General features: G+C 49.4%; 3 protein-coding genes across 8 annotated transcripts in view; 1 reads left to right on the top strand and 2 right to left on the bottom strand.

Annotated features, from left to right (window-relative positions):
• Nucleotides 1-19,196, top strand: part of CAPN6 (calpain 6) — an 81,619-nt gene extending 62,423 nt beyond the window's left edge. For 2 of the 4 annotated variants that reach the window (XR_013923869.1, XR_013923870.1), the window contains exons 13-16: nucleotides 1,674-1,810; nucleotides 3,362-3,983; nucleotides 7,584-7,748; nucleotides 14,244-19,196. Coding sequence is in view for 1 of the 4 variants with exons in the window: in XM_080365909.1 (XP_080222035.1) it covers nucleotides 1,674-1,810; nucleotides 3,362-3,544 (320 nt within the window). In the remaining 3 variants the exon portion in view is untranslated. Of the gene's footprint in view, nucleotides 1-1,673; nucleotides 1,811-3,361; nucleotides 5,337-7,583; nucleotides 7,749-14,243 lie in introns of those variants that run through there. The other 2 variants (XR_013923868.1, XM_080365909.1) reach the window with 2 other exon arrangements.
• On the bottom strand, nucleotides 10,845-14,717 carry LOC308053945 (uncharacterized protein; the record flags this gene model as incomplete). The annotated part of the gene is made up of 2 exons (XM_080365916.1): nucleotides 10,845-11,571; nucleotides 14,233-14,717. 2 exons carry the CDS (start codon nucleotides 14,715-14,717, stop codon nucleotides 11,007-11,009), a joined length of 1,050 nt encoding a protein of 349 aa, XP_080222042.1. The 3' UTR covers nucleotides 10,845-11,006.
• Nucleotides 19,197-24,530: 5,334 nt separating the features above from the next.
• The window catches only part of PAK3 (p21 (RAC1) activated kinase 3), an 81,734-nt gene continuing 80,866 nt past the window's right edge, over nucleotides 24,531-25,398 (bottom strand). For all 3 annotated transcript variants that reach the window (XM_080365912.1, XM_080365910.1, XM_080365911.1), the window contains exon 15: nucleotides 24,531-24,995. In XM_080365912.1, the coding sequence (XP_080222038.1) occupies nucleotides 24,906-24,995 (90 nt within the window). In that variant the 3' untranslated portion in view covers nucleotides 24,531-24,905. The remainder of the gene's footprint in view (nucleotides 24,996-25,398) is intronic.

Below are 25,398 nucleotides of genomic sequence, written 5' to 3'. Positions count from 1 at the left end.
CATTTATTCAGATCCATTTTCCAAATCTTTTTGCAAAGAGGGGAGCTTTTCTATCACTGATTACACAGCATGGTGCCGCCCCGTGCCCCAGAGCTAAATCCACACATCCAGTGACACAGAAAGTAATTGCCTATCAGAAAAGCCAATGCACTGCTACCTGCTATAGAAAGTGTGAGATGCTGTCAGGGTGACAGGCCTGTCGCATGTTTGGCCAGGTGTAACCATGGTGTAGCACACGGAAAAATCTGTTTCTTTCTCCTAAGTGGAAGTAGCTCCTTCTGTTCTGGATGTAGCTGTTTGATGGTTTGTTTGTGTGACATGTTGGTATCTGTCCTTATAAAGGAGTGACATGTTTGAGGAATATCATCCTGGATATGAATTCTTAAAAAATGAAAGCTGCCTTAAAGTGATGCTGCTTTATGGCTGTCATTCCATTTGCAAGTAGGTGGTGATGAAATGTGCGTAAGAAATGATCACAAGTCTGACTTACACATATTCAGTGGGTTTATTTAAAATCCCTATCTAAAAAGTAGCAAGGTGTGCAAAAACAAGTACGCTGTCATTAATGATGAGAATGGACAGAAACAGTTGTGTTGAAATACAAAAAAAAAAAAAAGGTAGTGCTTTTGTTTAATTATGTGTTAATAAGTCAAACAGTCTGTTCTATTTGAGGATAAAGGCAGGTATTTCCAAATCGGCCCTTGCTCCCTGTTGGAATGGAAAGAAAATAGCAACATTTGTAACAAAGTAAAAATGTTCAGTGTAAAAACAAAGCGTTTCTGGAATGTTAAATAATCTCAGTGGGTTACATATGATTAAAGTGTAATCTAAAACATTAACTAGGACCTATAATAGATACACACATGTGGTAACATAAACTTTAAAATTACATGGATCAAAATGATAAAACCAAAGACATTGTCTCAGGTTCATGAGAATGAAATGAAAACTGGGGAGGATTTTCTTTGACAGTTGCTCACAGAAAACTTTGTTGCAACCAGTGCACTCCTGAAAAATATTTTTGCATTTTGACAGTATTTTACTTTCTGGAAGAGAAACTGCTTCTTGAAAACTACCTCCTAACACTAATACTTGTATCAGAATGCAGTAAACAGCACTTTCAACCTAGGCAGTGTAAAGGTGGGCACTGAGATGTGCGTTCAGTGATCTAAGAGCAGTTCTGGGCAGTTCTGGTTGTTGCTCTCTGTAGGAATTATGGATGATGAACAGTCTTTACCTTCGGGGGTTTTTTGACCCAGGCACCAAGAACTACATATCAGATTGCACAGGCACAGGTGCGTTTTGGCTCTCACATCTAGAGCAGTGTCGGGGAGCTTAAAGAGTCACTTTGAAGACCTTCTGTTAGATGAGCCAGGAGGATACACAGCAAGGGAATGTGGAAAGACTGCAGTCCCAGTCTAGGAGTGAGCTGCTTCCACAGCACATGGTGCTTGGTTTCCAGCTCTGAGCATCCAGCTGTACCAAGGTTGAGGTATTTGATCTCTGCTGGTGATGGGCAGCTGGCAGTGGATGTGACATGTTCTCTGCCCTGTTCCTGTGCTCAGTAAGAGTGGTGCTGCCGTGCACAGGAGGGGGTTGCTTCTGCTGGGTTTCTGGGCAGGTCTCAGCTGCCATTTTGTGTTCTAAGAGCTGTGCTGCTGGTTGTGTTTTAGGAGCGGATCCCTATGTGCTTATCAAGTGTGAGAACCAAAGCATGCGCTCCCCTGTGCAACATGATACGACCAGTCCCATCTTCGACACACAAGTGATCTTCTACAGAAAGAACATAGACAGCCCTATCATTGTCCAGGTGAGACAAGCCACTTGGGGTGGGCTGCTAAAGGCCGGTAGGGGAGCACAGCAGCATCACTGCGCTTGATGTCTGCCAACTGTTCCTTCGTATGACTGATACCCAGCGTGGAATGTGAGAACCTCCGCTCCCCTTACTGGGCTATGCCCGGAGCTATTCAGCTGCTCTGCTGAGTCTCTAGTTTAGGTCTCTTCCATAAAACAGCAACTGCTGACACCTAGGAATCAGAAGGCATATTTCATTCCAAGGACTGGAAGGAATCTACAGAATTATGTTTTGTCTCATGTGGTACCTGACAAAACAGAGACAAAGAAAAATCGAGTGTTGTTCAGAGGCAGTGTTTGAAATAAAACCAAAGCTAAGGTTGCTATTAAGAAGTTTTTTACCTTGAATTCTAGTCCTGTGGGAACTAGACCACACTGTTACCTGAGCACTAACTGGAGGTATTTAGAGCTTGGTATTTAGATGAGGCGGTCCAGGAAAACGTAGGGAGAGTAGACCAGCGTTTCAGTTTGATACACGCAGTTGTTCAGTATTAGAGAAATTCTAAGGACTATATTGTCTTTCATCAGTGTGGGGAGATCATTCAGTGAATCTGTGAATCAATTCACTGTTCTTGTAAGTGCCAGAAATTGAAATAGCTTTATAGCACTGTATTGCAAGAAGAGATACATTTCTGACTTTCCACTGCCTAATGCAGTACTGGTGCATAGTAACCCTGTGCCATAGTACCCTTTGGAACTAATAGGTATATTCTACAAATATTATAAATAGGAGGAGGATGATAACGGTGTTATCCCCCAACCCACAGACTGCAGTTACAGATTAGAGGGAACGGGTACAATAGCTGATGGAACATGCTCTGTGTTCTTGGCATGTGCAGGATTGCTTAATCCTTAGTAAAGATTTGCTTTGCACATGGGACCTCACTCCATCTCCCTGCGCTGCAGCTCGAACACTTTGACTTTTCCAGGGTAACTGAAAATTAGATACTAATGAACTTGACAGACCAAAGACTGGCATATGAGACTAGCCGCAAAGCCCACTGCTAACATCTTTTCAGTTGCTGCTTGCTATATGCCCAAGCGCATCCTGAGTAGTGACAAAGGACATGTCCAAGGACTCCAAACCTACTGCTGTCCCTTGGTCTAGCAGTGCGGGCCTGGCTCTAACACAGTCAGAGGAAAAGCACTGAAGACACTGCAGAGATGAGCACAAACAGTCAGTGGCACAGACACTTTTGATTGCATGTAGATTTTTACTGTTGATGAGCTCAAACAGGTAATTTTTATTCCTCTTCTAGGCAGGCTGTGACCTAGAAAGCAAAAAGCTCTATTTAGCTCCTTATTTGCATAGCATATGTAAATGAGCATGCAAATCCAGAATCTCCCACATGCTTTCTAGACAGTTAGCTAAATTTAGATGTTTGCCCCCTCCTCACTGCTTTTTTTTTGGTTAATGAGGATGACCCTCCTCCAGCACAACCCTTTCAGTTGCAGTGTGAAAGAAGCACTGCTTCAGCTGGGTTTATTTCTGTTTCCTTGTTTCTAGGTCTGGAACAGCAACATCTTGTGTGACCAGTTCCTTGGACAGGCGGTGCTGGCAGCTTCACCCAGTGACCCCAGAGAACAGCAGACTCTGCAGCTCCAAGGGAGAGGCAGCCGAGAAGCAACCGAGGTGCCAGGTCACATCACCGTCAAGGTTTTTTCCAGCGATGACCTCGTGGAGCTATGAATACCAAAGCCCCGCAGAGCCAGACAGAGCTGTCACCTCACAGCAGGGGGGCTTGTCTGTGCTTTCTGTGTGAATGACTTGGGAGCAAAGGTTGCGCATAATCATAATCACTTTAAAAAGAAAAAGCCCTCTAACTCTCCCCATTATCCATGATAACAGGGAGAGAGGCTTTTAAAGAGGGGAAAAATGCATAGTTATACACATATATATGTTCATGATACAGCAAATACAGTAGAAGAGGGGCCAAACTAAGCATTAGCAGATAAGCTAATTAAGATACAACTGTATTCTCCAGCAGCATCTTTCAGGAGCTTTCGGCACATGAGCTGGAAGCACGTGTGACTGTTCTCACAGGTTCCCAGCACACCATCATCTGTTCTCAGCAGTGGGACGGGAGACAGGCAGGAACGGCTGCATCTCCATGGTCATGTACCAGCAGGTTGGTGGCGTGGCAAGCACAAGGTGGATTTGCATGTTTCAGTCCTTGTTCACTGTCAGGCTGTATTTGGGAGGGAGATTTTTTTAAGCTTTGATTGGAATTTTTTTCCCCATATAGGGATATAAAATTCTTGATGAGTTTCATTGTTATCGCAACAGATCAGATGTTTCTGTTCCTTGGTGAAAATGTCATTATTCAAGGAGTTCAGTCATAGGTCGTAGCCTTAAGACCAGGCATGCCAGGGCAGAATGTTAAAATAGAAGGACAGATCTTGCAGTGCTGATTTGAACACCACAGCAAATAAGAGCATTGCCTGCAGAAAGGCTCTCAGATTGACTTTTTTATTCTTCTGTTCACCTCAGGCTGATGATGACTGGCAAACTAGTATCTCTGGCTAAGGGAAGGGCGCTTCACAATTCCACTATGGTTCTGCTCAGAGGCCAAATTGAGTAATGGGAGCCTCCTTGCTAAAGAGGCTTTGTTTAATCCACATGATGCTAAAAATTGTACAACACTCCTTGTGCTTCATTGGATGTGATGTGTAGCACCAGATTGAAAGAGGAAAAAATTCGCTCTCAATTATGATGGGTTGTAAACCAAAGAAGCTGTGCCCTGGCAGGTACCAGGCTTCACTCTCAAAATTTTGCATTGTTTTTTTGCTGACAGAGCTGATATCTTTGATGAAGTGTAGCTTGGGTATAATGGAGGACAGACATTGTTTCTATTTCCTTCGAAGCAGGGTTTCGGTACAAACTTTCTTTTCATTTTTGCATATAGCCTGATGGCAGAGTTTCCTCACAGGAGACATTTCTGCGTTGTCAAGCTGTGCAGTGATCCTGGCAGTGTAAGAGGCTCACTTGTTAGATGACTTGGAAATGGATTTTATATGGTTGCAAATTCTGGTCTTGAAAGTGAAGCTAAAGGATGACTATTCTGCCTTTTTTAGAGTCAGGAAATTTGGATTTCTGTGTACCTCATAACCGCATCAGCCATTTTGTGTAATTTTTATAATTTATAAAATGGCCCTCAATAGAGATAGTTTTCACAAATGGCTTTGAAGTCTCCTCAGTACTCCAAAAGGATCATTGCTGTGGTGGGAAAGTGCTTTGTGTGACATGTTGAAGATGGAATGTAAGGCTATGAATGGTATTATACTGCCATCAGCATAGTTGCATGTACCAAGTACCTAAATCCAGCTCTCTTTTTAAATAGCTTGGGCTCAAGCCATTTGGCACGCAGAGCATTTGTCAGATGTGAACTACATGTGGTTGACAGCCCCACAGGCAAGTGTAATTCTTCTCTGTAAACTTATAGCTTCATAGTTTCTTACTCACAGATATGTCTGTAAACTTTTTGTTTAAAAAAAAAAAGTGTGAACTTTCTCATACAGACCGGAGCTTGGGCAAGCCACACAGGGAACTGCAGCTCAGTCTGAGCCCTGCACACAGACCTGTTTGCTTTGCTTCTCCTCACATACTATTTGATGCTGTGGTAGCTGCTTCTCAGCAGTGTGGCATGATGGGTGACTGTAGCCTGTTGACACACCTTCACCGTACAGGTGGAAAGCACCATACTGGCATTCCAGCACCGTTAAAGCCCCACACTGCGTGTGCAGGAGAGCACGCTGAGGCACAGCAGCATAGCTCATGTTGTATGACCCCTGTTTCAGACAGACTTTTCTCCAGGAGCTGTTCTGTATGAGATGGGTGCAGTAAGGAGGGGTTGGCTTGGCCAGCTGATTGATTTAGGTCAGTGTTTAGCCTGAAGAAGATGCCTCTTAGAGGTGGCACCCAGCACGGCCAGGCTGCTTTCCCTCTGCGAATGCAGGCAGCTGGCAGGAGACCGGAGGCTTATGCCTCCCTGCCCCAGTGCTTGCCTGAGCTCATCAAGGGCACAAAGCCATCTCACCTCCAAGCCAGAGCGGGGGTCCCTTGGCTGTGTCCTTTGAGCCCTGCAGCCCTGGCCTTCAGCTCCCAGCGCTGCTGCCACATTTCAGCATCTGTGTAAGGGTTGTCCCCAGCATCAGCGAGGCAGTGGGAGCTTGACCAGCAATTCTTTGTTGTGTACAGCCTGACAAAGAAGGAAGTCAGGGTGGAGTGTATAAAACTCCTGATTTTTAGGCCTCGATATTTGGCCTTTTGACCCAGCTCAAGACATTCCCAGTTTGTCCCCATGCTGTGGAGACAGGGGCCCTTGAACACCAGTGCTGGTCCAGCTGGAAATAGAGCTCTGATGCTCTCAGCATTGCCCTGAGGGTGTCGCAGTCCAGTGCTGGTAGCTGTGGGAGCTCAGGCATGCTGAGACCAAGCAGAATGTCTGTACCTCTGCATTTATTAATTGTTGGAAGTAGTTGGAACAGGCAGGATTTGCCCAGCAGCAGGAGCTGATCCAACCTGGGAACCACGACTGGCTGTGCTGATGTACAGAGGCTTCTGGCTTCCAGGCAATCCTAGGTGAAGCCAAGGCAGGAGCGGCTTGAAAGGGGCTTGCTGCACGAGGGCCCGGGCAGGGCAGGGCGCCTGCTGCTCTGTGGGCTCTTTCTCCTTTTGTACGTCTTGCCATGCACTGAAAGCAAAGCCAGCTCTGCTGGGTTTTCTCTTACATAGGTGGTAAATGTGATGATATGTTTGAGATAAGAGGATTTACTTTTCAGACAGATACAGGAATTTAAGATCAAATGTTACCAGGTCATCATTGTACTGCTGGGCAGTATTTATTAACAATTAATGAAAACTTGTGGAAAAATGAATATTTTTTTTTTTTTTTGTGAGGGACTGCATTTACGTATGCACTTGGGCCACCTTCAGCAAAGAGTTTTGGTTCCCAAAAATTAAGACAGGGAAGTAGTTAGACAATGTTTCATTTCAACCTTCCTTTATTTTTTAATGTGAAGTGACTTAAATAAAAGTTTAACAAAAAAATAAATGTGTTCAGTAATTTCTGAGATGAAACAGTTGGTTTCAGATAAAAGAAATCGTTTTGGGATGACCCCAAATGACATTTTTCAGCTTGCTCAAGAAGAAAAATGTATCTCAGCTCTTCACTGAACAGTTCTCCCCCCACACCTACCTTTTACTTCCCAACTGCTCCCTACTTTCCCCCCACGAGTTCCCAGCTCGCTGTGCTCTCCACTGTTTGTAGCCTTCCTTGCTGTCCCTCACCCTGAGGAAGGCCAAGCCCCAGGGCTGGGGGCTCGCCCTGTCCCTGGCTGCCCAACAGCGGTGTCTCGGGGTCCTGCTAGGTTTTATGGTGTGATTCAGACCACTTTCCAGCCGGAGCCCCCAGGCAGAGTGCTATTTATAGTATTTACTTAAAATGCTCTTTATTTTATTGAAGCTCAGTTTTTATCCTGACTGCTGTGTTCCCATTCCCTGCTCTCTCCACCAGGATGTGAATCCCTGACTCGCCCTGCTGTTAGGCCTGGGCAGATGCTTATTTGCCTCCTATGGCACACCAGAGCAGCACCTCTGCGGAGATAACGGGCCGCCTTTGCTGAGCACCACGCACAGCGGTGCTGCCGGGGCTGGAAGAGCTCCGCTCCACCTGTGTCTTTGCTGTTTGTCTCAATTAAATGCTCACTGTTTTGAATTCTCGCTCTAGGGTGGCTGCAGGGTAGGTGACAGATAGCAGCTGCTGCAGCATGGTCTCCCGGCGGGGGTGCAGAGTATGGTCCCAGGTGTGAACGGTGCCACAGCTGCAGTGTTCGGGAGTGCGTGTTACCGTCTGCAACTCGTGGGGAAAACAACCGGCTGTTGGTGCCGCCAGGTAAGTGCTGCTCCTATCGGCGGTCAGTTATGGAGGCCTCTTCTACCCCAAAGGAGTCAGCACTAAGGCTGGCACGCCTGCAGGCGCTGCGATAGGAGCCACCGCACCTTTGTGTCTGTCCCCCTGCCCGTGCCAGGACCACCACGCATGGTGGCTTGGGTGCAGGGAAAAAGCTCCAGCAGCTGAGCTGGGCGTCCCCGCTGCCTGCTGCTCCCACAGCAGCGTGACTCTGCAGGCAGGCAGGGCCAGGCCCCTTCTCCTCGGGGGGACGCTGGGACCCCTTCTCCTCGGGGGGAGACGATCCTGGGACCCCTTCTTCTCTGAAGGGAGGTGCTGGGACCCTTCTTGGGAGGAGAGGGACACTGGGACCCCTTCTCCTCAGGAGGGGGGGACGCTGGTACCCCTTCTTGGGGGGGGGGTGGGCACAGATGCTGGGGCCCCTTCTCCTCAGGATGGGGGGACGATGCTGGGACCCCTTTTCCTCAGGGGGTACGACACTGGGACCCCTTCTCCTGGGCGTGGGCGGGGCGCTGGGACCCCTTCTCAGGGGGGACGCTGTGAGTGTGCGGGGGCAGGGGTCCGTGTGCTCAGGCACGGTGGGCAGCGGGGCCTGGCCGGCAACGCGCCAGACCGCGGCCTCCCGCCCCGCGGCAGCCGCGCCGCCCAGCCGGCCCTTCCGCCATGTCGGCCGCTGAGCCCCGCTGCGCGCTCGCCGCGCCGCTGATGGGCCGCGGGGCGCTGGGGCCGCGCCGCCCGCCGCCGCGTGGGGGAGCCCGCGCCCCGCTGCGGCACCGCCGCCGGCCCGGGCGGGAGTGAGGCGGGCGCCATCTTGCCCCGGCGCGGCGGGGCCGGCGGCGGCGGCTGTGAGAGGAGCGCGGGGCCGGGAGGGCGTGAGGGGCGGCGGCGGGGGCCGGGGGGACACGGCGCTGTGCATGCCTGCCTGCATACACACACGGAGCTGACCGAGCCCCGGCGCCTCTCCTGCGGCAACGGGTCTTCAGATACAAATACAGTACAGAGAGAGCGTGTTATATTTACAGAAGGGCCGCCGTGTATGTATAATGTATAAAAATAGGCGGTATATAATATAGATGGTTAGAGAGAGGAAATGTTATTTAAGGCTCTGTGCGTGTACACATGTACATACATGTTCTGGGATACATGGAATCCCAGGTTGGAAGGGACCTCACAGATCATCTGGTACAACCTTTTTGGTAAAACCATGGTCTAGACGAGACAGACCAGGGCCCTGTCCAGCCAAATCTTAAAATTTTGTATCCAGTGCTGGGGAATCTACCACTTCCCTGGGGACATTATTCCAATGGCTGATTGTTGTCATTGTGAAGAATTGTCCTTTTGTGTCCAGTCAGAATCTCCCCAGGAGTAACTTGTACCCCTTACCCCTGTCTTTTCCATGTGACTCCTTGTAAAAAGGGACTTTCTGTCTTTTTTACTCACCCTTTAAGTACTGGAACATGGTGATAAGGTGTCCCCTAAGCCTTCTCTTCTCAAGGCTGAACAAACCCAGTTCTGTCAGCCTTTCCTCTATGGCACGCTTCCCAGTCCTCTGATCATCTTTGTGGCCCTTCTGTGGACCCTCTCAGCCCGTCCACATCTTTTCTGTGTAGCAGGGACCAACACTGAACACCGAGTTCCAGGTGTGGCCTGACAAGCGCCGAATGGGCTAATGGCTTCTTTACCTCTGCTGGTGTTGCCCTTATTTCAGCAGCCCAGCATCCTGCTGGCTCTCTTCACCACAGCAGCACGCTGTTTGCTCATATTGAGCTTGTTGCCCAGCAGGACCCCCAGATCCCTTTGCACAGAGCTGCTCCCCAGCCGGGTAGATCCCAGCCTGTCCAGTGCTCTTGGATTGTGTTTTCCCGGGTGCAAGACCTTACGCTTGTCCTTGTTGAGCTTCATAAGGCTCTTGTTACTCCACTCTTCCAGCCACTCAGGCCTTCCTGCAGGGTGGCTCTCCCTTACAAAGTGTCCATTTCCCCAGTCAGCTTGGTATCATCAGTAAACCTTGTGAGGGTACAATCGATCCCGTCTTCCAGATCACTTACGAACAGCATTGGGGCCCAATATCAATCCCTGGGGGACCCCACTTGTGACAGGTTGCCAGTTTGAAAAGGATCTATTTACCACCACCTTCTGGGTGCTGATCGGTTTTTCTCTAAGAGGAAACTATGAGAAAGCGTAGTGAAAGCCTTGGGGAAATCCAGGTAGACAATGTCCACCACTCGCCCCAAATCAGCCAAGCAGGTTACTTGGCAGGCAGCGATCAGGTTTGTCAAGTACAATTTGCCCTTGGTGGATCCATGCTGGCTTTTCCCAATCATGTGCTTCGTTTGATGTGTGATAGTCCCTAGGAGGATTTGTTCCTTACCTTTCCCAGGGACTGAAGTAAGACTGATGGGCCTGTAATTTCCTGGATCCTCCTTTAAACCTCTCTTAGCCAGCTCTCTTAACACCCTCGGGTGGTTATTGTCAGGGTGACAATACAGTTAGCGTGTATGTTACACATATACAACAGTCTCTTTATCTAAGGGTCTATCTTTTATATGTCTTTATATTTACATGTATATGACATGCATGGATAGCGGGAGAGAAATAAATCATAGAATCACAGACTGGTTTGGGTTGGAAGGGACCTTAAAGCCCATCTAGTACCAGCCCTTGCCACAGGCAGGGACACCTTCCCCTGGACCAGGTCACTCAGAGCCCCGTCCAGCCTGGCCTTGGGCACTGCCAGGGATGGGGCACCCACAGCTGCTCTGGGCAGCCTGGGCCGGTGTCTCACCACCCCCACGGTGAGGAATTTCTTCCTAATATCTCATCTAAATCTCCCCTCTTTCAGTTTAAAGCCGTTGTCCCTTGTCCTATCACTACATGCCCTTGTGAAAGCTCCCTCCAGCTTTCCTGCAGCCCCTGTCAGGCACTGGCAGGCTGTGCAGGGTCTCCCTGGAGCCTTCTCCTCTCCAGGCTGAACCACCCCGACTCTCCCAGCCTGTCTTCACAGCAGAGCTGCTCCAGCCTCTGAGCATCTTCGTGGCCCCTCCGGCCTCCCTCCGACAGGTCCGTGTCCTTCGTGTGCTGGGGCCAGAGCTGCACGCAGCACTGCGGGGGGGGCTCAGGAGAGCAGAGAGGCACAATCACCTGCCTCACCTGCTGGCCACGCTGCTTTTGGTGCAGCCCAGGATACCGTTGGCTGGCTGGGCTGAGAGCGCACATCGCTGGGTCATGTTGAGCTTCTCATCAACCAACACCCCCAACCAAGTCCTTCTCCTCAGGGCTGCTCTCCACCCAGCCTGTACCTGTGCTTGGGATTCCCCCAACCCACGTGCAGGACCTCGCACTTGGCCTTTTTGAACTTTGTGAGGTTTGCACAGGCCCACTGCTCAAGCCTGTCATGGTCCCTCTTGATGGCACCCCTGCCCTCCAGCACGTCAACGATCCAACACAGTTTGGTGTCGCAGCAAACTTGCTGAGGGTGCACTCAGTCTGGTTGTCTATGTCACCGACAATGATGTTAAACATCGCTGGTCCCAATCCTGACCCCTGAGGAACATCACTCGTCACTGGTCTCCACTTGGACATTGAGCCGTTGACCGCAGCTCTTGAATTCCTTATCCACCGAATGGTCCGTCCATCAAATCCATGTCTCTCCAGTTTAGAGACAAGGGTGTCGTGCAGGGCAGTGTCAGATGCTTTGCACAAGTCCAGGTAGATGACAGCAGTCGCTCTTCCCTCATCCGTCAGCACTGTAACCCCGTTGTAGAAGGCCACCAAAGTGTTACGTAAGTTGCTTGCACACTCTTTCCTATATATAAAAAAATATATAACATGTATGTACACACACATAGTTGAATCTATATAGAGAGGTATATTAAAAACATATGGATGGACAAGAGATTGTTTTATAAGGGTCTCTGTACATATACATAGAAAATCGTTATGTATTTGTAAGAGGGCCTGTCTTGTCTGTGTATATATATGTATACATCTTATAATATTTTCATATACATATCTAAACTTACCTATGTATGTACAAAATGGAGTTACATAGTAATAGAAGGATGTCTTTCCCCATCCCCCCCATGTATAGAGTATGTAAATATATAAAAAGGTTTTAATATTTCTAAATAGTTTTGGTTTTAATATATTTTTGTATATATATGGCTAGAGAGAATTATATGAAGAGCTCTGTGTGTGCATGCATGCACACACACATGCATAAAATATATATAGTGTATAATTTATAGAAAACATCATGCATTATACTATACATGACAATATATATTGTGTGCAACATTTATAGAAAGGCCTCTGTATATATAAATATATGCTATATGATATATAGATGGCTGAGAAGGGAGCATTAAATAAGGGCTATGGCTTGAGAGGTTATATGGAGGGATTGTGCATATGGATGTGTGCGCACTCATGTACGATATATAAACTATGTAATTGGTTTTATATATATATATATATAAAGTGGGGGTGAGAGTATGTGTTAGCTAGTTACATCTCTCTTGGTCTTTAGGGGGCATGGGTATTCATATAGGTACTATAATGTATATGGCTAGTGAGAGAGACAGCACGCCATGGTTATAGCAGGGTCTCTACCCCCCCCCTCCCAATATAATGGGGGGGGGGGGGGCAGGGGGAGAGAGCTAGCTTTTTGTAATTACAGAACACTTCACTCTGGCTACCTGCTTAGGTTAAGAAAGAGTGAGTGTGTATGTGCGCACATGTGTGCTTGCACACCTTCCCCCCCACCCCATCTCTCACTTGACAGCTGTATACAGTATAGAGTACATGCATCTCTGTAGCACTAAACACACGTGCTATCTGTAATAATTATATTGTATGAGTATAGGTATTTCTAAAATCTGCATACACCCCCATATAATGCTCCCTTGCTCTCCTTAGCAATCCTTACATATATATTTTATAACTGTATTTATATGTATGTGTTATGTATATATGTATACGTACATACATATAATACATAAAATATGTTGATGGAGAGAGAATTATATAGTTATATAAGGGTCTCTGTGTATATCTAGGTATTCTCTATATAAAATATAATTTATACACAGAGAACAGATAACTATGTAACACTGTCTATATACTATATTGTAGATTTTATCAATATGTAGGTAGACACATATATTAATAGATACATGTATATGTATAGCTATACATATGTGTATATATGCATATAGAAAGAAATAGCGATATACAAAATTATGGTATGTACTAGACTATATATATAAATAGCAAAGGTGTGTGTTACATAGTTTTAAGGGTCTCTGTGTATACATATAAAATGCATATACAAATAGGTCACTAGGAATAGAGTATGAGGATTTCATATATATGTCTAAAATTTTATATCTGCTATACTCTAGAGAGCTACAGCATGAGACTTTGTTCATTTATATAAAGGTCTCACTGTACGTGTATATCATATATAGATGTATAGGGCTAGAGTGAGTTATAGTCACAGAAGATGTGCTCTTTTTAAATATATACAGACATATTTAATATATGTATATATTGTGTATGTAAACAGCTAGTATGTTTGTCAGCTATGTAAGGGTCTCTCTGTGAGGCCCTTTCATAACCACAACATGCTTTCTCTCACTGATGACTTTTGCATTACAGCAGCATTAGCTCTTTTATACACATGCACACTATAGATAACAGTACATAATCACGTTGTTCTCACTATTTGTAATAAATATATTTTTAATATATGTGTATATACATATGCAGTTATAAAATACGTTGTATAGTATATATAGATAACCAGAGTGTTTTGCTCTATGTGTACATATATACACATATATACTATAGAGAGCTACTGTCACATAGGTAAAGGTGTGTGTACACACACATTTAAAAATACACATACATAAATTGCTGGTTACATACCCGAGGGGGGAGTACATGTACAGATAGACATGAGCAGCACACATGAAGCTGGGCAGGGAGACTGTGGGTTACATGGTTGCACACACATGCACACAGCTACTTTACTTGTGTCTTCTCTGTGGCCAACGTACAGCCCTTTGCTGGCCTGTGCTGGCAGGTTATGTCCCCTGCAGGGGGGACAGGTGACCCCCCCTGCATTTAAGGGAGGCAGCTGTCCTGCCTTTCCCACCACTGCCCAGGTTACCCAGTCACCCAGCAGTTGTGGAACGGCTGCGTGGGAATGGGAGCCAGGATGTGGCGTGGCGGCCAGGCTGAGGTGTGACGGAGTGAGGGGGCTCACCCTCACCTGTGCAGAGGCTGGAGCCCCCACTCCCCCACCTTCTGCCACTGTTAGCAGCCACCAGTGAAACTCTCAGAGATGGAGCCACTGCTAGGGAAGACTGTGGCTACGCAGCCAGCGCAGCAGGGAACAGCGGACTCACGGCACCTACAGCAGCATGCAGGCTGCCTCCATACCGCTAACAGCAGCATCACTTACCTTCTGAGCAGGTGGCCAGGTGATTTCCCCTCCCCCTCCCATGTTGCGAGAGGAGCAGCGCAAGAGCTGACATGACGTGACCAGTGTTCAGTAAGCGGTTGCCAAGATTTCCGGGCAGCAGCTGCAGCTAATCGCCGTCCGTGTAACTCACCGTATTCATCAGGAGGGGGTGTTGGTTCTTTATAAATATGGAACAATGGAGATGCACCAGAAAAATCGCAGCACTCCTTTGTGCAGCGTGGGGAGCAGCAGAAAGGCAGCAGGCCTGCTTCAGCGAGCACAAGGAGCCCCACTAGCAGAGGAAAATGGGCCGGTGGCAGGTTAAGTCCTGTTTCAGGACATGACACACTAGTGGCACAGGACAAAGCTACAAGCACACAAAGCCATACAGATGAAGCCTGTGATGCTGCAGCTGACTGAAGCTGCTCTCTCTTCAGCCAGCATCCTGCAAATCCTATAGGAAACGCTGCAGTCACACAATCCATGGGTATTTATAACTTTTATTTGCAATACTTTAGGTCCAAGTTTCAAACTGCAATATTTTTACACTCAAGACACAGTCATGCACAATCCATATTTCAATTTTCTATTGCTTCAACCACAATTTAAAATAACTTAATATTTGAAACAAAACCCAAAATCTTAAAAAAAAAGATGCTGAGGTCAGTAAGATGGATCCATGCCATCAGCACATTTACAAAGTAAATAACTTAGTTCTCTTTTTAAAAAGATCAGTTACCTCTTAATCCAAAGTTACAGGAGATTTTTTCACTACACATTTGTTTTTTGTTTTTTATCTTTTATGTTTTTCTTTTTTTCTGTTTTTTCTTCTCTTTTTTCTTTTTCTTTTTTTTTTTTTAAACAGATAACACATCCTAAAAAAGGAATGTACAGCAAAATGAGATACATTTCTGATAAACAATGAAAATGTAGGCTCCTCCTCTGTTTACATTTGTCTGGATACCCTAAAGAAAAAAAAATAATGTAGCAGACACCAGCGCAGGTGTGAACTGGTTGCTTTGGACTAAACTGGAGTTTAGCATTGTTACATCCTGATCCAGTCAAGAGTTGCAGAATTCTTTTGCAGATCTTCCAGAACCGTATGCCTGTACGCACAGCATCTGCAGTGCAGGCGCAGCACCAGTGTAACTCAGGGTACTCCCCCATGGAATCTGGGCTTTGCCCAAGAAGGAGGTGTTCTCTTTACTGGGGGCTATGGTGTGCGCAGGCCTTTGCTACTAGTGCCCATCTAGAGCAGCTCCCCGTCATTGCTTACCTGCCAAGGCAGATACTGGCAGCATGAGAGTCGCACCTGAAGAGCTGAGAGGGTTTTTTTCCCCTGTTGCTGTGCTACAGACTGATTTAGCAGCATTGCATAAACAGTGTGACAAAAAACCAATTGCCTTTGTGCACCTTAAGCTCAAAGGTCAAAAAAATCTCAGCAGGCGTGGATCTAAGAGACTTGCGTGCTTCGTGTTTGCTGTCAACCCGCTTCTGACCTGGACAGCTTGGCACGGTGGAGACTTAAGAGCTATGGGCAGCTCCCTTCCACCCAGCCAGCCGAGGGACACCGCCAGCCCCTGGCACGCAGGGCATCCCCAGCACCTGCTTACGCAGCGACCAGTTCTGCTGTCACTGCAGCCAACCACCACAGTCTCACTGACCACAACGGGAGCAGCAGCAGTGCCTGTAGCAAGCCCCCATGGCTGGGCTGGACAAACGACACAACATGCAGCAACAAAAGGCCCCGTCTAAAACCAACCACCTGCCACTATTTTCTCGTGTTTGCAAGTGTCACACTAGCCTGAGGCATCTGGGAGCCCTCAACGCAAGCATGGACTTCAGGTGACAGGCTCTAGGCTCTTGGAGGTTATGCACAAAGGGAGGTGAGAACTCCCCCGCCAGACCAAGCTTACACATTGGAAAGGCTGCTGCGAACAGGCAGGGCAAAGGGCAGAGAAACGAGGCTCTTGAGCACTTCATCTGAGCCAGTAACATGGTCTTGGTTAGCAGCCACGGAGCACAGCAAGAAGAGAGGGCACAGCAAGAGGGACAAAATCGGTCAAGCATAGAGACTGGAAAGAGCAAGACCTGTGAGAGGTAACACACTTATTTCTCACTTCAGAAAACTTGTTTCAAGCCCCTGAAAGGACTGAAGGACAGAGAGGAGGCGAGACACAACCAACACTCGTGTTCTCAGCTCATACACTCAGTGTTACGGAGGCAATTTGATTAACTGTATTCTGAGTAGCTGCGTTTAGCACTGGCAGCTTAGCACTAGTAACTAAAGTAGTTGAAGCCTTAAGCCGCAAGAGCTGACCGAGAGTAAACTTACTGATAAAACTAATGCTGCTAGCACAGAACTAGCTGAATCTGGCAGACAGAATCACAGAATCATTTAGACTGGAAAAGACCTTTAAGATCATCGAGTCCAACTGCAAACCCAGCACTGCCCAGGCCACCACTAAACCATGTCCCCAAGCGCCACATCTACATGGCCTTTAAACACCTCCAGGGATGGTGACGCCACCACATCCCCGGGCAGCCTGACCCACTGCCTGACAACCTGTTCCGTGATTTTTCCCAGTACCCAATCTATACCTCCCCGGCGCAACCGGAGGCTGTTTTCTCTTGTCCTATTGGTTGTTCCTTGGGAGAAGAGACCGACCCCCACCTCGCTGCACCCCCTTTCAGGTAGTTGCAGAGGGTGATCAGGTCCCCCCTGAGCCTCCTTCTCTTGAGGCTGAACACCCTCAGCCGCTCCCCATAGGACTTGTGCCCCAGCCCCTGCCCAGCGCTGGACATGCTCCAGCACCTCAACATCTTTCCTGTACCCAGGATTTGTGGTGCAGCCTCACCAGTGCCCAGCACAGGGGGACAATTGCTGCCCTGGTCCAGCTGGCCACACTGTTTCAGATACCAGCCAGGGTGCTGCTGGCTGCCTTGGCCACCTGGGCACAGGGCTGGCTCATGTCCAGCCAGCTGTCAGCCAGCCTCCCCACGTGCCTTCCCACCAGGTACAAGCAGAATGAAGATAAGGCGCAAGGAGACAATTCCAAGTGAATGAAGTAAATTCAGAAGGCGGCCAGACCAGCAACCGTTAAAACCAGTAAGAAACCAAAAGGCCACTGACTAGAATTAAGTGTTTGGGCTTGGGGATCAGGTGATGGGTGGTACGGGTATGAGAGGCATGAATGGGAGTAGGGGTCGGTCTCTGGAGGCACCCAGCTCGACACCTCACCTGAGAACTAGTAACAGAGGAACTGGAAACCTTCACTCAGACCTTACGTTAATCACTGGGATCCTGGGGTCGGACCCTGCTACAGCGGCCAGTGTGGATAAACCCAGTTACACCAGAGCTGTGATTCGGTGTGTGCGCACAGGCCCAACTGCTCTTCCGACTTGCATTCGCACCTGCCAGCTCAGCGCGCCATGGCCAAGCGCAGCCCTCGGCTTCGTACGTAAGCTGAGCAAGGCAAACGCCAGGAGCAAGCCTCGCAGCACCCGCGAGTGATCCCCAGGCAGCTGTGAATGGTGCTGCTCAAACAGAGCAGGAGGCACCTGACACACAGATGCTGAAGCTGATGTGTGGTCTGCTGGGAAACTGTCCAGTGCAAAGCCACCGTGCTCACAGGTTATTAAAACAATCAGTAATTTTCCATATTATCAACTTTAATTAATGACATTGCCCCCAGTCCCCTCACTCAGGGTCAGGTTCTAGCAGAACACAAGTGCTTGCTTGCGAGAACTGCTAAGCAGCGAGAACAAAGTGTGCAGGCTCATACCCACACGGGCAAGCCACGGGCACACCACAGGGCACCCACACATCCCTCCTCTTTCCTATAATAAATACTGTTTTTTCTTTTGTGATAGCTCTTGTCACCAAAAGTGCACGCAACCCTTGATAGGTTCAGGCCAGTGATGGTTTATGTGCGTGATGTACACCAAGGACTACGGCAATCGGCTCTAAACCACATCCAGAGAGACAATGGATAAGCAAGATTCTGCAAGCTTCAGCCAGAAAAAGAAATTACTTTGTCAGCTCAAGGAGAGACACAAGGGAAGAGAAATTTTAAAGACCTGCAGACCACACTCTAAGAGACCTGGGATGTTTTCTGTTGAAACACAAAGGTTGTCCTTTGCCTGCTTCATGAAAATGGGGGACTAAAATTATTTACCTGGTCACAGGAGAGGCAGAAAGAAGATAAAAACCAACCCAACCCAACCAAGCTGAACATTTAAATTTATGGGTCTTCAACAGCTTGCCTGATCACCCACCATTTAGCTGCTGCATGTCTGCACATGGATGAACAACAGTCCGGTGGGAGGGTGTGTGGCCCATTAAATTTAGCAAGGCAAAGCCGGCACTGGCGTGGCGCACGGCCTGGCTGCCAAGGACAGAGACCCTGGCTCCGGCCTTCAGTGGCAGGTGTTACCGGGCACGCTCGGGCTCTGCTCAGGACTAAGAAGTACAAGTACTTACATGCTCACTGTGAGGAACATTCAGCAGCCACACCATTGACTATACAGGGGAAATAACCACCATACAGACAACAGGACATGGTGGCATTTCCTACAACGAGAGGACTGGCGACACGTACTTGCTTCCCTTCTTGTAGCGACTGGAATGTGCTTTGTTTTCGGTGGCAGGACACAGGGGGACTGACTGACAGACCTGCTGAGGTGCAGCCATTGGCCTCGAAGAAACTCAGCACAAACAGCTAAAAAAATACTTGAGTTGGTGTGTGTGTAGTGTGAGTCGGCCAACCAGTAGCCAAAGATGGAAAATAAACCCAGATATATTTACAAAAGCACTGGACACAAGAGGTGAGAATGCAACCCCGGACCAAATTTGGGATCAAACCCTGAGAGCACTGTAAGATCCACCCCTGTGCAGGCTCCCAGGAGCGCATGCAGGAGCTGTATGGAATTTTACATAGGTATGGTTCTTTTTTTTTTTTTTTCTTATTTTTTTTTCTTAAATAAATATGTAATAAAAAAACTACCCCACTTCTCTGTGCTTCTCAAACTCCCCTGCCTGTACTGCTGTCATGCTTCTGTCCCAAAACATTAAAACCACAGCAAGCTACCAGGTCATTTTCACACATCTCCATTGCAGGGATGCTATCATCGGCAAGCTCTGGATAGGATTTTTACTATTTAACAAATTTTAAAATAAAGACAAACAATCTTTTAAAACCTTGGAATGAAAGTGTTTGAAATCAGTTTACCTATGCTTTTTGCCACAGAAACAGCCTATTTCTAATACTCCGAAAATATATATAAACTAATTGCTTCATCTGAGGATAGCAGTCAGAAAACCCAGGATAGTTCCAGAGATATTTCAGTATTTGTCTCTTTCCTTTCTGCAAGGTCAGTGCTACTCTGAAACCCAACACACCGCGTGAGCCTGTAAATGATGGACAAGACTTGCCCCTCTCAGGACTGTTTTTTGTTTTGTTTTAAATATATTAACATACCTCTTCCACATTTCCTGTCGGAGTTTGGAGGATATAAATGCAGCTGCCATCTTTCAGCACCCAGTGACGGAGAGGTTGGTGCCAGAGACTGTCTCGAGCACAGAGCCACGGGGACGCCAGAGGTGCGCTTCCCTGCATGTCAAACAGTCTCAGTCCATGCTGAAAACAGCCACCAGCAGAGACTATTTCTGTTGAATCTTGCCTGCCTCCCAGGAATTTTTTTTTAGAAGAAACCTCTAGATTTGCCAATGCAAAGAAAAATACAGTATTTAGTAAAATAAAAAAGTAAGGCCTCTCAGTACAGCAGCTGTCTTTAAAAAGCCAGTGCCAACAATATTCTATATGCTGGGGCACACACTGACCAAAAAAAACCCAAAAAACAAACCCAAAGATGCTACCATCTGATGTCCCTATTTTCCACATCTGTTATCTTGCAGGAAGTTGCATTGGTGGGTTATTTTGGTTTTTAAAGTAGAGATGCTGAAATACTTATAGGTAAAAAAAATAAATAAGGAAAAAACCAAGTAGTTGTGTGCCATAAAACGGTGCTTTCCTTCTAAAGGATGGCTGTCTGTTCCTTTGTGGGTAGGAAAAAATAGAAGCTACACTGGGAGCAGAAACTGTCACTTGTTTCTTCACTTCTTATATGGAATACAAACATTTCCCTCGGGTGAACGCTTTACAAATGGAGGGCAGCCCACCTCGAGCCCAAATTACTCTTTCTCAGGAAAGTCTCTCCCCCAGATAGCTTGAGCCGACAGAGAAAATGGGACCTCACAACAGAACGAGAATCTTTTGAATCACAGAATCAGTGAGACTGGAAGGGACCTTTAGGATCACCAAGTCCAACCACAAACCCAGCACTGCCCAGGCCACCACTAAACCATGTCCCCAAGCGCCACATCTACATGGCCTTTAAACACCTCCAGGGATGGTGACGCCACCGCATCCCCGGGCAGCCTGACCCACTGCCTGACAACCTGTTCCGTGAGAGATTTTTCCCAGTACCCAATCTATACCTCCCTGGCGCAACCGGAGGCTGTTTCCTCTTGTCCTGTCGCTTGTTCCTTGGGAGAAGAGACCGACCCCCACCTCGCTGCACCCCCCTTTCAGGTAGTTGTGGAGAGCGAGAAGGTTCCCCCTGAGCCTCCTTTTCTCCAGGCTGAAGCCCCCCGGCTCCCCCCGCCACCCCCATCAGCCTTGTGCCCCCACCCCAGCCCCTGCCCGGCGCTGGACACGCTCCAGCCCCCCAGTGCCCCCCCTGCCCTGCGGGGCCCAAACCTGCCCCCAGGGCTCGAGGGGCGGCCGCACCATCGCCGAGGGACGGTCACTGCCCTGCTCCTGCTGGCCACGCTGTTTTGGCTACCAGCCAGGGTGCTGCTGGCCTTGGCCACCTGGGCACCCTGCGGGTCACATCCAGCCGCCCCCCCAGGCCCTTTCCCGCCGGGCAGTTCCCAGCCCCCTGCCCCCAGCTGCCTGGGGCTGGTGTCCCCCCGGGCAGCACGGAGCGGTGCTGAGCCTCACACCACTGGCCTCGGCCAGCGCCCCTCAGCCCAGCGCCCCGGCAGCCCCCAGCAGGTCAGCACGGCCCAGCCGGGTGGCACCTGCAAACGTGCCCGGCGGGGCCCTCCGTCCCCTCACCCAGATCACTGGTAACAATACTAAATGGGACCAGCCCCAGTGCTGAGCCCTGGGGACACCCCATGTGCCCCCGCCAGCGGGATGTCACCCCATCCCCCACCACGCTCTGCCCGGCTGCCCAGCCAGCTCTTAGCCCAGCGCAGAGCACACCCACCCCGGGCAGCCGGTGTCTCCAGGAGATGCTGTGGCAGACGGTGCCAAAGGCTTTGTGAAGGCCCCGGCAGACACCAGCCACAGCCTTTCCCCCACCCACTAAGTGGGGCACTTGTCACACAAGTGTCTCAGGTTTGTCAGGCAGGACCTGCCTCTCGTGGGGCTTCATTCTGCTCCCCGCCCCCACCTTCCAGCGCGGGTACCTCAAGAACAACTGGTCTATCAAAAGCCTGAGGCAGAGATGGCATGAAGTACCTCAACCTTTGTCACCACATTTCCCCTCGGATGGAGATCCTCATTAGCCCTCCTCTTGCTGTCAATGTATTCACAGAAACATTTTCTATTGTGTTTTATGGCAGTAGCCAGATTAAGTTCTAGTTGGGCTTTGGCCCCTCTGATCTTCTCCCTGCACAACTCACAACGCCCCTGTGGTCCTCCTGAGCTGCCTGCCCCTTCCTCCACAGGTCATACACTCTCTTTTTGCCAAGTTCCAGCCAAAGCTCTGTTGAGCCAGGCCGCTCTTCTTCCCCACTGGCTGTCGGCACAGGGGACACCCCACTCCTGCACCTTGAAGATCTCCTTGAAGGACGACCCCTCCCTACTTCTCTGAGAATCAAAACCTCCAGCACCTCACGATCGCTGTGCCCAAGACGGCCTCCGGCCACCACATCGCCCACCAGCCCTCCTCCGTTCACCAACAACGGGTACTGCGGGTGCCTTCCCTGGCTCACAGTGGGTCGGGAGGTCTCCACACACTCCAGGAACCTCCTGGCCCATCCCCCTCTGCTGTGCTGCACCCACCGCAGGGCCCCACCGCGCTTGGTTCCGCTGGCAGAGCCCCGTACCCGCTGTGCCAGGGCAGCGGGGCGGGTGGGCAGCCCAGCGGGGGCGCAGCCGCCGCACCAGGCGGGAACTCGCTGCCGTTGCCCACTACCCCGTAAGTCCCACTACCCTGTAAGTCGGTGTTCAGCCAGGTGGAGGGGGCAGGGAATCCTCCACACCGCACGCCCTGCCCGCCTGTCGGGCCTGTCTCAGGGAAGGGAGGGTGCGATTCCAGCAGCCCCCCCGCAGCCCCCGATACCCCTCAGCCTGCTCACCCCCCCGCACTGCGTGACCGAGTGGAGCAGCTCCCCTGCCTGGGCGCAGACCACCCAGCTCTGCTCCGCTGCAGCGTGCCCAGGGGGTTTCTTTTATCCGTGGGGGCTTTTGGCTGCCATCGCTGCTGGCCCCAGGTCTCAGCCGCTGCCGCACAAGCCGCGGGTCGCTGGCAGCTCTGTCCCCCCCGTGTTCCCCCCGCCTGGGAAAGCAAAGATGCCGGCTTTGGCAGGGTGTTTGGGCACCCGAAAATCAGAGCTGCTGTGCTCCCCAGGAAATCAGGAACGGTTAATTCTTATCACGGGGCATCGACCTCCGTCCGCTGCCTCAGCCAAAGCCGGCGGGATGGGCAGCGCCACGAGGGCAGGCCGGCGGGCAGTACCAATGGCGGTTGCAACACAGAGACTGTAACCAAGTAAGAAGCCAAAGCCAAACAAGCCGATGGCCTAATTCAAGAACAGCCCAAGCATCTTTCACTCTTATTGGCAAAACACAAAGGTGGTCAGTCCCTTGAAGGCTGCTTTGTAGGACTGGGCCTGAACAGGAAGATCTACAGCAGAAAGCTGGTTTACTCCCCCCTACCCCGCCCCCCCCACCCCCCCCACCCCCCAATGGGTGGGTGTTGTTTCAATTGCTGTTTTGAAGGGCTTTGTACTACTGAAATACAGCATTAAATACTCCATGCAAATGCTTTTTCTGGGTGAACCCACACTGCGTCTTTCAGAAATGAATAAATAAAACACAAATTGCATACTTAAAATCCTCTGCTCCCTTACAAATCAGCTGACTAGTCAAGCACAACCCTCAGTCACATCCAGGATTCCCCCTCCCCGGCAGCTCGGAGCTGCACTCAGCAGTGCTTGCTGTGCGCAGGACAGCAGGCGCAGGCTGGCTCGATGCCTCTGAGTGTCTCCGCAATCCACTCTGCATCGCTCTCGCTCAGCGCAGGACTCCAGGTTTCAATGCGCTTGCTTCCAGAGCCGCCTGCTGCACTGGCTGACGCAGATCCCAACCGCGGGAGCCGTCACGCACCGCGCCAGCCTCAGTTTCCATGGCAGAACCTGCGTGCCCAGAGGACACTCACCTTGCGCGAGCCTGGGAGCAGCCCAGTCCTCCCCCTCTACCGAGGGCGGCACAGACACTACTAACCTTTCCCAGGAGCTACAAGACGACCAGGAGAGCAGGCATCCTCGGAAGCGACGCTGCCACTCAGCTGTTTTGCCCTTCTTCTCTGCTCCTGCCCAGACTCGTGATGGCTCACGCCACTGGCCTGCGCATTTCACAGCGCGGCTGCGATCCACCTCGGGAGCAGCCCGCTGCAGTCTGGCTCGGACGGGGGTGTCAGTCGGGTCCCAGGGAGAGGCCAGCACCCAGTGTCCCTCGGCTGCCGCTTGCTGCTGCAAGCGCCTTCTCCCAGCCTGGGTGTGTGGATGCTGAGGCTGCTCTGTGCTGTGCGAGGGGCCGGCTGGGGCTCAGCACCAGGCAAGGCTGGGCCCGCTCTCACCTCACATTCCTCCTTCAGCTCTGCATCAGACAAGCCCTTTCTGAGCACACTGACTGACCTTTCTGCTTTTTCGTTTTACTAAGACTCTCATCCAGGCAAACAGTTTACAATTAGTTATACAAATCAAATTGTCAAGAACTGAAACACTATCTATTCACAGTTGAAAGCCTGTATCTCAACAGGATGTTTTGTCTGCCCCACTCTTGATTTGGTTTTGATTGGAAATGCAATTTCTCTTTCTTCCTCAGCTAGAAGTACCATGACTGGGCAAATAAATACCAGTGAGTGGGCTGTGTTCAAAAGGCAGTGCAGTCTGGAGTTTATGAATGAAGGAGATCCTTCTCCAATCCCAAACCATACCAAAAAAAAAAAATCAAAATCCCCCCTCCCCTTGAAAAAAAAACAAACCAAAAGAAACAACAACATAAAAGGAACTTTCCATCTTTAAGAAACAACTGACAATTTAAAAGTGAACATACAGCTTATTCAAAGGGTGAGAAGGAAGGGAATCTTCCAACTGAATTTGCTTTACCTTGGAAATAATCGAGGCAGCAAAGCTTTTTCGGTCATTACCTCTGTCTTAAGCCCTGTGTAATCTTAGAAATAAATTAAGGAGCCAGAAAGCAGGTGGGACTGGGCTGTTCTCCCTCCTACCACCATGACCATGACCGCTGGTTTGTTCATTCGTCCATCTGTCCCACAGCACAAGAGTTGAGGTTTTACAGAGTTTTCGTTCTCAGTCCTGCTCTGAGAATGCTCTGAGAATGAAAGTCTGCATGGGAGAAAGCCGGCCTGAAGCGCTAGCGGCTGCTGTTCTTAATCGCTTCCTTTGCTGCAATGATCAGTGGAGTCAGGCTGGAGAGAGGCTTGGCTAATTTTAAAAATGGATGCTGCCCAAAGGAGAAAAAGAAATGAGCTATTACTTTCCAAACTCAGTTACTCACAGGCTCAAGCAGTGTTCCTCTGGTTACCAGGAATACACAGAAATAGGGCTGAGGGGACCACCTGCATCTCCATGTCCAGCACCTTGCTGTCACGGGCAAACGTGACCCATAATGTTATTAATCCATTCAGCACGGTGTCTCCAGCTTGCTAGGATTTGTGCTCCCAGCGCCGTGGGAATGTTGCTTTCTGTCCCAGGGCCTTGTTCCTTTCAGGGAACTCAAAATGCTTACTTCGGTTCCTGTGTCCTAAAGACACGGGCTATTTTAGTTGTCAAAAAAAGACAAAGGGTGTAAGCCATTCCTCAGGGAACGCCAATACCTGTAGGAAATGTTTATCCCGGCAGCATTC

This window comes from Falco punctatus (genome assembly GCF_963210335.1).
Source record: "Falco punctatus genome assembly, chromosome: 15".
Classification (NCBI taxonomy): Eukaryota; Metazoa; Chordata; class Aves; order Falconiformes; family Falconidae; genus Falco; species Falco punctatus.
Note: the sequence above shows the minus strand (reverse complement) of the source record. Positions and strands in the feature narration are given on the sequence as shown.